The following is an 11,544-nucleotide window of genomic DNA, read 5'->3' as shown; positions in this document are numbered from 1 at the left end:
GATTTCCCTAGCAATATTTTTCGTAGACACGCAGTAAAACATCTCAGAGAGGAAGTGTAGAAGTAAAGAGTGAGACTCACAGCGAGTAAACCACGTGACTGTTAATCCCGATTTATGAAATCCGGATGTCTGAGATAAAAATGCATCCCGGTCAGGGATTGGATGACACTATTCCCAGAGCAGTCATAATAAAATAGATTTTACAGTACAACTCAAAAACAATTGTCATACAACCTCTATCACAGCTTTGAGTAACATGTTATTCAATGCTGTTTATCATCAATTCTTTTCCCCACGCAGTGTGTAGGAGTGAAGCTTTTTTAGCATCACCCTGATGAGATTTAGTAGCACTGTTTACTGGCTTTGGACCAGAAGCAGTTTATTTGTCTCACCTCTTCAGCTCAACTTGATATTGTGCAACTTTTAGGATAAAACAATACATTAAAATGATGCTGGAGAACATGATGCAACACCATTTTCACTGCATGGATACCATAGATAAAAAAGCATTTGTTTGAAGCCAAAGTATATCTCAGAAATCAGACCTGTTGTTTCCTATTATTTATTTTAGCTTAATTCTACATAATGAAAAAAAAGTATATTAATACCATAGATTTGAATAAAACGACAAGAAAGGCTGAGTCTGTAAACAGGAAGTAAAAGGTCAGTTTAGCTGAGTTCATACACACCTACAAAGTCATGACAGAAAGTCTAATCAATCATGACTGAATCACTGTGTATGTGAAATGTGGGTGGGAGACGTGGTCAGTTGGTGAAACTGATAAATGTCAATTGGTGGAACCAATGCTCCTTCTACACAGTGAAAATGAAAATTCAAAAGGATTTTGAACCAATTGACTCAAAAATAGACAAAAAATGGTGTCTATTGTCTGAATTGCTCAGTACAATAAAAACCCATAGGTATCTGAGTTAAGAAATGTAACATTTTAAATATACTTCTGGATGATATTTTAAAACAGAGAACTCAATTCATCAGTACACTTGCATGACCTGTAGGAGGGTGAATTGTTTAATACTTGTCATGCTTTTGTGGTCACACCATTTGACAATTTAATGGAACAGATTCTTTAGATGGTTAAAAAGTGGTAGAAATGTCATCTAAAATACTATGACAACAACAGAAATGCAAAATATATATTTAAACAAACGTCTACCATGTTGTTTTAAAAAGTTAAAAGCATTTTTTTGATACCTAACCTTATCTGTCATTTTCCCTCATAAGATTTTGGCTTTGATTCTGTTAGTCCAGGCCCATCTCTACATGTGTTAACAAAATACACTGTGGCTGTGTAAGTATAACATAAAGGAGTTTTTAAAAAAAAATCATAAACAGGATTGCATTATTGTTTTTGCATTGTTAAAAAGCCTGTGTCCATTCAGGAAGAGTTATAAAACCATAATGTACTGGGTTCTGCCAGTACATTAATTATTGATTCAGCAGTTATGCACATATTTATAACGCTATTACGTTACAGAAATTTTGATAGATTAAGCTGTTTGTGGATTGATGTATGGTTAAAAAAAAAACTCTGACCTTTGTCATGACACAAGAAACTCTATTTGAACATGTGCCATTTTGTCGGCACACATAAAAGTGTTTGGACATCTTTACATAAATCTGCTCCATCACCGTCTGTGTCCTAAGCAGTGCAGGATGGGATGTCTGAAGGATGACTTTACTTCCTGATGTCTGCTTGCTTTCTCAGCACTCTAAGAACAGGAGAGCTGCCAAAAGCAGGACGATCAGATACTCAGTGTGGTAAGAACACCAAAGGGCACCTCTAAGAAATATCAGCCGAGTTAATCACTAAATGGATCAGTGGACAGGAGAGTCTGAGGATGTGCGTCACGGCTTTCAGCTTTGCTTTGATTTATTCAGCCACATTTACAGCCAATCTCTGGTATTAGATTTTTATTAATGATCCTCCTCAGTCTTGGTGAGTCTATAGTTGTATGCAAAAAGGCTTTGTGCTGCTGACATCTGGTGTTTGATAGTTGTAATTACACATTTTTTCTGCTGTTTTGACAAAATGCCAACATGCAATCAAGAACACAGTTTTCAACTCCATGGAGAACAGACTTAATTTATCAGTACACAGCTCTGAGAGAAAAGAGATTCACACAGACTTCCTGACCTCTGATTTAAAAATCTAAACTACAAACAGCTGGTGTATCTCTAATTGCACACAGGCCTTATTTATATTCAGTTCTCATGATGACACCCCACCAAGGCAGTCCTCTTAATGGTTTCTGTTATCTGTTTAACACTTTTAGCCTCTTTACATTAATTTTTAAAGATAATTAACTGAATAAACAAATAAATAAAAATGGAAAATAAAACAGGTGGAACCTAGCAGCGGCCTGTAGCCTCAATCTTGTGTCTGTGGCTTGGTGGCAGAGTTGTAGTTCACGCTTCTTCTTGTTCTTTCACGCTTCATCAAGATGTGGGTGTGATCCCAGCTTCTGCTGGGATCACACCCACTTGTGTCAAAGTTGGATGTGTTGGCTTTACCTGATGGTTCCATACAATACAAGTCTCTGCCATCAGTGTGTGAATGTAATGTTGATGGGTGAACAGGTGAACAGGTATAGGAGTGTGCTTTTGAGTGGTCAAAAATCCCTGTAAATTATTGGTCCTAAAACATTTAACATCAATCACTACATAACCACACAAAAGCATCAGAAAAATGAGCTTTGTTGGTCTTACTTCCTAATCTGTAGCCTATTTCTCTGAACCAACAGTGTACAGACTCTGAAAGCTGCAGTGGACAGAGCCAGCGCCTGGTGCGGAATAATCAACACCATCTACTACAGGTCGGCTGACTGTGTCTTAAAAAATGTTTTTAGATTTTTCAGGATCTGAAATTAAAATTATCTCTGTGCAGGTACAGCAACCCCCAGAGTATCTGCATCTATATGAATTACAACATACTGATACTCATGCATGCATGCATGCGTTGGAAACAAGGGGCAGGTTGTGTTCAGTAACTCTTAGGTCACAGTAAAAACAACAATCTATCATCAAGACTACTATAATGAAAAGTAAGACTTGTGATTTCTTACTCATTTTTGTGACTACACATCATTACTCTATTTCAGCTTCCCTTGCCTATATGCATTTGTTTTGGTTGTGTTGTGGGACGTTTCCGGGTGGCGAGTAAGCGTGGTGACGTCAGCCAATCACAGCGCGCTAAGTACGCAAGTGGCTTTGCTTGTTGATTAGCGAGTGGAAGAAGCTAACCTGAGCGGCTAGGGCAGTGGAGTATCGCCGAGCAAGAAAGAAGCAACCGAAATGAAACGAGACAAACAGATAAAGTTTTTGCACTGAACGAGGGGGGAAGCTTGGCTCGACTTTCACTCGCTTTCGGGCACTTGGAGAGCGGCTTGGGACAAAGAGCGACACAGTTGGCTTTCTACTGCGCAGGTATGTTTCAGATACCAGTGATGAGCTTGTGCTAACACACCAAGTCAGGTGCATGGCTCTTTATCCCACGAAGAAACGCGATGCTGCAGGTGGCTTGTAGGCTATTGAATGTGTTCAAGTAGTCACGGTCGGAAGCTGAGGGTTTCAGCTGGCGGTGGCATTGAGGCAAGGAGGAAGTGCCCAGTTTGAATTTGTGTTTACTGAAAAAATAAACTCCTGTAGACCCTACTTTTAAGGTTTCACTTGACACCTGGAAGCTTCAGTCAGGACCATAGACTGTATAAAACATGGACATACTCACGATGTCACCAGTCTGTTCCTGAACCCGTGAAATGAAGTCAATCCGCGGACGCAGCCGCATTGGATCTGACTGGGTTTGAGCTCCGGTCAAACAGCAATAGGGCGCCTGTCAGTCACTTGATCTGAGCTGTGTCTCTGATTGGACAATAAGACGATGGTAATAACTTCTAAACTACCCGTGTGAGCCGAAAGCAAATCAGCGTTTCTGACGCAAGCCGTTTTTTTAAACCAGGCTGTAAATATACTTTTAATGCCGTAAATGCCATTTTTTTGGCTGGGTGTGTACGTGACTTTCGGCCTTTCTGCAGCCAGCCTCAAGTTGATGAACAGCAACTTTTAGCACTCTTGCACCTTCATTTTTCTGAACTGGATGTTGCCCCAGGTCAGGACCTGCTGCACAGTCTGAAGGAATAGTAAGAGTATATATATTTTCTTGTACCCAGATTTCTGTGGGCCCAGCAAAGATCAAATGCCCCCTGGGGAACTGTCCAGTTGCCTTAATGGTTGATCCAGCCCTGGTGCATTACCGTCTTCCTTATCAGCACACGGCAGGCATGACACTTCAGACTGTGAGCAAACTTGCAAAAGTTTCCCACTGAATATTTTAGGCAAACTATTTGAAACAACGTTTCAATTTAAGTTTTTCAAAGTTTGTGATAAGCACCTGGCCTAATATGAACCTAACTCTGAGATAGGAGAGTCATTGTTTGTGTCTGGGGAGCACTGTGGGGCCTCGTGCTGTTGAAATGGTGTTTATTTGTGTTTTTCTACAGTCGCCGTCTCCCTTTTGGGAACTTCTAAACAGAAAGTGTCTCCAGGGAACAATGGAGAGATGGAAGGACATGAGTTTTCTGTTTATATCAGGCCCAAAGGCAAGCTGTTTGTAGTACTTCAAAGAGGGAAGCAGTGAAGGATTTATACCAGAGCAAAATGAGGGGAAGAGGGTGCTTGTGATAGTTTGTCTATTTACAGCCTTCTACATCTATAAGTGGAACAATTTATTTGGTTAGTATTTCTTTGGAGAAACCTTTGGTTTATAGAAAAAATAACCCCTGTGAGGACATGCTGATCCATTCTTTGGTTCAGATTGAAGTCTGTTTCCCAGGCCTGTGTAAATACATCATATTTGAAGTGGTATCTTTGTTCTGTTTGAACAGCAGTTATGATACATTACCAAGAAGTGAATTCTCTTTCATAAAGATTTATACAAACAAATTATTGTAATAAGGTATATTTGTTTATAAGTAGAAACCTGTCATCTTAAGGACACATCTCTCAGTAAACCTTTCATCTGTGCGAGGTGGCTTTTCACCACTAGAGGTCTATGCTGTCCTCAGAAACCCACAGGGGAACCAACAGCAGATTGTACAGAACACATGGGACTCTCATGATACATATTTCTGTTTACGTTTGGTCAGTCAAATGTAATTGTGGCCGAAATGGCATTGCAGATCCTGATTAAGTTCTTTTTGATCAGCATAACCAGCTTCACTGTTATCCGCTTTGGCTCTTGCAGGCAGCCGCAGGGAGTGAGTCAACACTTCTGATCCTCTGGGACTTTTTAGAGTACAGGTCTTCCTGTCCCCATACACATGTGACCCCTAGGCAATGCTATCAACAGTTTAGCATCTCTTTTATCACCTTCTTTCTTGTTGCTTTGGTTTTCCTTATCCTCTGTGCTTTGGGCTGCAGCATCCTACATTCATTCAGATGTGGGACATTTTATCCCACCAGTGCTGAGAAATTTCTGTATTATGTAAAAATTGGTTTTGTTTGTGTTGAGTGGGTGGTCCTGCTCAGCAGCACATTTGACAGTTGTTGTATAAAGTCATTTGTGGCCTCAGAGGAACTCTGTAAAGTCTCAGAAAATGACCCCTGAAGATGTTTGAGGGTCTGTTTTCTTTCCTCTGGCTCAGAAACTGTTTTAACTTTGGGGAAGGAGTTTTAAATATGGAGATGTTTATTTACTGAAACATCAGAGTCTTTTATATACTTAGACAAAAACTGCTTTATGAAAAAAACTATTCTGCCCCAGGCATTTAAAATACAAGGAGCAGAAATGCAGGTGAATATGAATCAAAATGTAAAGTATTATGTTAGTTCAACCCACAAGTGGGGTTTAAAAAAAACTACTGTTGAGGAACTTTTTCCTTTAGCTGCATTTATAAATACTTAAAAAAAAATACACTATACAGGTGTTTGGGGCAACAATATAGCCTAGTGGTTAAGGTTGCACACTCTTTGAGGCAAGCCCTCACACAAGCAGTGACCTGGGTCACAAAAAATACTTTAAAAATAAATGAATATGGTTGCATTATTCAAAATTGACAAAGCCCTTCCCACTTTTCATCAGGGTCTTATAAAACAACCCTCTCACAATTCATTATCCCTTAGTAATATCTTTTTGTCTTATTAAATCTAACTGCATTTAAACCAGTAACAATAGCCGTGTTTCCACCAAGCAGTCTGGGTCGGTTCAGTATGGTTTGGGACGGTTTGGTTCAGCTAAGCCTGATCCCGTTTGCGTTTCCACAGCAAACTGTGCCCTCTCGTGGTAGGCGGCGTGTAAGCTGGATGCCAAAAGCCGCAGCTGTTAAACAATATTGAGACGCCGTGGCAGCGCGATACAGTTTACCCCACTAATAAATCCAACAAAGAAGAACAACGCGACACAATAAACAAAGAGCTACGATGGAAGACATGCAGCATTTCGTCCTCTCTGTGATTGGCATGTAGCTCTTTGATACAAAGTGCAGTCAAGCTTTGTTTCAGAGAAGTCTGTGTGCTGCCAGTAGAAATGCAGCCGCTGTCGGGGTAAGTGACGATTCTTTTAACCAATCAATGGTCTGCAGTGTGTTGCTCCACCTTCCAAGAGCGGATCGGTTCAGTCTGGCACCCATACAGAAGGGTCCCAAAAAAGTAGGCAGGCTTGTCTCGGTTTTTAGGGATCTGTCCCGGGATAAGTCAGTGGAAACGCCGCAAAGTGGGCGCTGTACCGTAACGAACCTAACCGGTCTGCTTGGTGGAAACGCGGTTAATGTGTATACCTGTTTGCAAATTATATCTCTGTTTGAAAATTTGCTTCTATGTTTGGATTTTCTGACTCAAGCAGCTGGGACCAGCCAGGGATGAAAATGAACTGAATGCCACTAAAATTAATTAATGATCAGTATGCTACGTTTCTCTCTATGCTCTTACATTTTAAATCAAGTATAACCCTCTAACGTAGCTCTCTTGGCAGTGAATGCATCAGTGCAAACCATTGCTCATTGGGTGGGTGGTCTGTCTGTGAGGAGACAGAGCCTTAAAACTGGACTACTTTTCTTTTTGCTGCCAAAATAATCCAGCTGGAGTCTGACCAAACCACTGGTTCTCTGCTTTCCTGGACTGGAGAGCAGAAGAGACCAGAGGGCATAATGAACCAGAGGTGAAAACTGTCAGAATTTACAGCTCATGTCCAATTTATTGTTTGCAAATGTATGCCTGGCATGCATGTGGGTCATATTGACAGGAAGTGGTGGCCTCATGCACCATTTGTGACCAATTTTCCCCATCAGAACCATCCATGTACTTTTCCATCACGGTGTCTGTTACCCCTGAAAGAGAGCAAAATCTTGTTTCATTTCCGTTTAACTGAAGGAATCTGAAATGTGTCAAGACTGCCAAAAAGAAGAAATAATTTAATAATGCATAAAACTTTTCCTTGTTCACAAGAAGGTATTGTTTCTGAAAGAAATGTGACATACTGTTTTCAAGAAATCTTTAATAAAAGACAAGTGTTACACCCTTGTAGAGAAGATTGACACAGATACATAATACACACCATGTCATAGCTGTTCTTATATACAAACACACATTTTCAAGCCAATCCCATACAAACAAATGTGCACACACACACACACACACACGCACATACAAACCAAGTGAGAGACTGATTACTACCACATACTATCTTCATAACCAAATATACCTAACGAATGCTTTTTGGCCATTGGTACAGTACAGTTTTGCACAGAAAGAGGATGACTTGGAATGCTTTAATGCATACAATATGATACAGGCTGTCCCAGTGTGCTGCACCGATCCACTGAAGAGAAAGACAGTCCAAAAGATTCCCTCATTGAACCACAGCAGCAGGATATTACATCTAGCTTCATGGATGAAAAAGAAACAGAAGACGAGAGCAAAGAAGGTAGAGGATATGAACAGTCATGGGTGAGCAAGGGGAAAGGAAATAGAAGGAGGCAGCAGGAGAGACTGGCAAGAGGAGACAGAGCTAGAGGTGACAGAGGTCAGGTGTGGGAGGTTAAAGCGTTCCTTCGTCCAGCAGTTTGTTGATGCCGTTGCAGATCTTCCTCAGAGAGAGTCTGTAGTCCTCTCCATCTCCATACAGCTCAGCCAGGAACTCCCCGTGGGCAAAATGGTTGAAAACGTGATCAATGCGTGCATGCGAGCGTGCGGTCAGGTGCTGCTCGACCAGGGCATGAAGCAGGTCCCTGCACTCCAGCAGGAGCTCTGACAGAATATTCCTGTCGAAGGTGTACTCCACCTCGTAGAACGACACTGCTGTCATGGCGGCCTGGTTCATCTTCTTCTTGAAGCGCTCCACGGTGTCCAGCTCGTCTGGGCTGAACTGGTGGTTTCGGTAGAGGATGCCGATCTTCAGGGCGATTTTGATGACGTCCTTAATGATCTTATGGGCCTCCTTCTTGCTTTTGGTGAACTCCCGGCTTGTCTTGTAGAGCTCATCCAAGATCTCGCTGCTGGTGTCGTCTGTTAACATGTTGGCCACAACCATCGTTGCCATCTTGCTTAGGATTTTCTTCTGGGCCTGCAGTGCCAGGGAGCGAGCATTGAAGCTCTCCTGTCCTGGGGGAGAAACAGAAAGACAAAGCAAGAAAGGTCAGCGAGGTTACAATACACCATATTGTCTTTCATTGATTGTGCGGCTAGCCTTGAGTGGACACTTGAGGAAATGCTGCTTTTTGCATTTCTGTATATCTGTGAAACTTAAATTTGTGTAACGGTTTGTGTTTGTCTTTGTGTTTGTTGGAGTCCTAAACCATTTTGAATACACTGATCCTTAGTGTATTTTTAATGGTTGTAGTATCTTAATCTTGGGGGCCAAACCAGGGACAGGGGTTGCAAATTAGTTATGGCTGGTAGGGCTGGGACCATATGCTTTTGTCGCGAGATGATTTTTGGGGTGCTGAGTTGATTTAAATTGCAATTCTTTTTGCAATTTCTAGTTTCCTTTTTTAACACCAGACCATGTGAAGAAGTTAGATTATGATGGGAATGTCCACAGACTATATCAGGAGCAATATTTCCTGTAAAATGCACATCATGTGAGTCAGAGAGAAACATTTCACCCTCTGCTGGAGAAAAGTGGTAACTTTTCTCCAATCCAGTTTATAAACAAAGACTGAAGTGAACAATTCAAATTGAAAAAAAAAAAAAATCAATTCTTTAAAAAAGGAATTCTGATTTTGATACTGAGGGTAGCATGCAAATACAGTGATGTGTTTTCGGTATGTGTTGGCAGATAGTGGCCTATTTACAGAACAAGTAAATATGCAACGACAGCTGTGGCTCTGAGTTCATGTCTTTCTGATGAATACAAGTCAATCATTAGTTTTATTTGACGCTCTGTTTTGGTCTCCACCAACTCCTGTATGAAATATTGTACTCTTGGAGCCAAATTCTTCACTTTTCCCAACAGCTAATCACAAACTTTATCTGATCTGATGTTTGCTGCTGGTCGGATAACTTGCAGTTTTTCAACATTATTGTTGCTCAAAACAGCAATAAAATGAGAAAAATATCCCCTCTGAGAACACCAGACATCCATTTCTGTCAATACAGGTTTGGGGAAGTTGGTTTCAGTGATTGGGTTAACCAGTCCAAAAAAAAGATATAAAACTTTTCTTTTTTTCATTTAAAGTGGAAACGGGTCTGATTCTGGTAAATGAAGTTAGATTGATAAGTGCATGCAGTGTGCTATGCCTTTGAGAGACATTGAATGGATTTAAGTTGGTATTTTTAATAAATACTGAAGACAGTTTTATTGGAAAAAGATGGAAAATGCTGAAGTTCATCTCTGTTCAGGTTATTGTTATAGGCTTTATCTGGTGCCTTTAAATTTCAGTGTGTTTACATGAAACAGCTGGCTTTCATCAGGACTTACAGGCTTTTCCAACTCTGTTGACCCTTTCTAATATAAATACAGGCCCTTCCTTCCGCCAGTTTTCTCTGACAATACTTGGTCTTTGCTAAGAAGCTGTGAGTGCAAAAAATGAGGTGATCTGAAGTTAATATTTCTGAGTTTTTGGAGGAAGACAGATTTTTTTCCTGTTACGCAACTAACTGTTGTGTAAGAAGGTCATTTGTAGCAGTATTTAATAATGTGATCTGAGTGAACATGAAGGAGCAGCACGATTCAATTCTTCTTTTGCATGATTCATTTTTTTTTGGCACAAACAAAGGTGAAATCTCCAAACTTGGATTAACAGAACAGCAGCTGACTGAAGTTTCTAAACAGAAAAAATGTACTTTTAGAGGTCTGAACAATCTTCAGGAGTTACAGGAGTAGCTCAGTCTGAGCTAGAAAAGCACTCAGAGCACAGACTTCCGACAGCAGACTGTCTGCTACAATTTGGTGTTAGTTGCAGGTTTGTACGATAAATAAGTTACCTGACAGCGTTGAAAATTATGATGAACCAGTACATATTTCATCCTCTGGATCTTAATATCCAGAATATTGCCAGGATCTGGATTGTACTTTTACATCTTTCAGAAATTATGGTGGTTTTTATGGTTATCGTGGAGTTACACAGACATATGGTGAAACCGGCCCTATCTCACAATGATAAAGACTCCTTTAAAAATGTCCTGGATTCAGGCGGTGATCACTTCCAAAATGTAATCACTTCTTCCTTATCCAATTTTTAACATTTCCTGAAAATTTCATGAAGACCTGTTTGTTACTTTTTGAGTTATGTTGTTCACAGACAAACGGACAGACAAACTCTCCCAAAAACATAACCTCCTTGGTGGAGGTAACAAGCTTCAGCTGAGGAGTAGATAAAACGTGGTGCAGCCACACTCAAGCAGGGCGGCGTCCTTCCTGGAGCTGCCTGTGCTGTGGTTGGCTGAATATGGGAGGAACAACTATCTGCTGAGGATAACATCAAACAGCTGTTCAACGATAAGAAGAACCGCTGTGCACTGTAAATATAAGAGGTCCAGAGTGATCTGAGTTTTTATCTGTGTACCGCAGGTGTAGCAGTCTATCATAGAGGAGAATATCAAAGGCTGGCTGCCCCCTCATTCAGCCTCAACAGCAGTTTAACATTTGTATGTCTGAATGTGAGGAGGTGGGTGGACTGAGGGGGTTTTATTCAGGAGCCACCCAGAGAACAAATTACACACCAGATATCTTCTACAATGATTAAAGCTCAGGAAGGACTCCTCACTCTTTCCTCCTGTTCCCTGGGCACACTGTCAGTCTCATCCTCCTCCACAGGCACATCCAGAGCGAGAGAGGGAGAGGGGGAGGATGGGGGTGTCGTTGCCCAGCAAAAGAACAGCAGATGCAGCCTAAATTCACAGAGGAGCACCTGCCATGTTTTCATTATAATTCCATTAAAATAGACAGCTATGTAACCACGCAGACTTCACACCATCAGCACATCATCTGTGTGTGTCAGGCTGTGTAAAACGGTGTGTGTGTTTTGTTTCAAAACTCAGTTACACAAGAGGTTAGGTGAAGGCTGCACGCAAGTGTAACAAATCTTATA

General features: G+C 40.9%; 1 protein-coding gene across 1 annotated transcript in view; it reads right to left on the bottom strand.

Annotated features, from left to right (window-relative positions):
• Positions 1 to 7,493: 7,493 nt before the first annotated feature.
• The window catches only part of tnfaip8l3 (tumor necrosis factor, alpha-induced protein 8-like 3), a 30,284-nt gene continuing 26,233 nt past the window's right edge, over positions 7,494 to 11,544 (bottom strand). The window contains exon 2 of the mRNA XM_074665630.1: positions 7,494 to 8,614. Coding sequence (XP_074521731.1) covers positions 8,052 to 8,614 — 563 coding nt within the window. The 3' untranslated portion in view covers positions 7,494 to 8,051. The remainder of the gene's footprint in view (positions 8,615 to 11,544) is intronic.

This window comes from Halichoeres trimaculatus, unplaced genomic scaffold (assembly GCF_033239565.1).
Source record: "Halichoeres trimaculatus isolate MK-OKI-2021-1 unplaced genomic scaffold, fHalTri1.1 fHalTri1_scaffold_3, whole genome shotgun sequence".
Classification (NCBI taxonomy): domain Eukaryota; kingdom Metazoa; phylum Chordata; class Actinopteri; order Labriformes; family Labridae; genus Halichoeres; species Halichoeres trimaculatus.
This window is presented reverse-complemented; position numbering and strand designations above follow the sequence as displayed.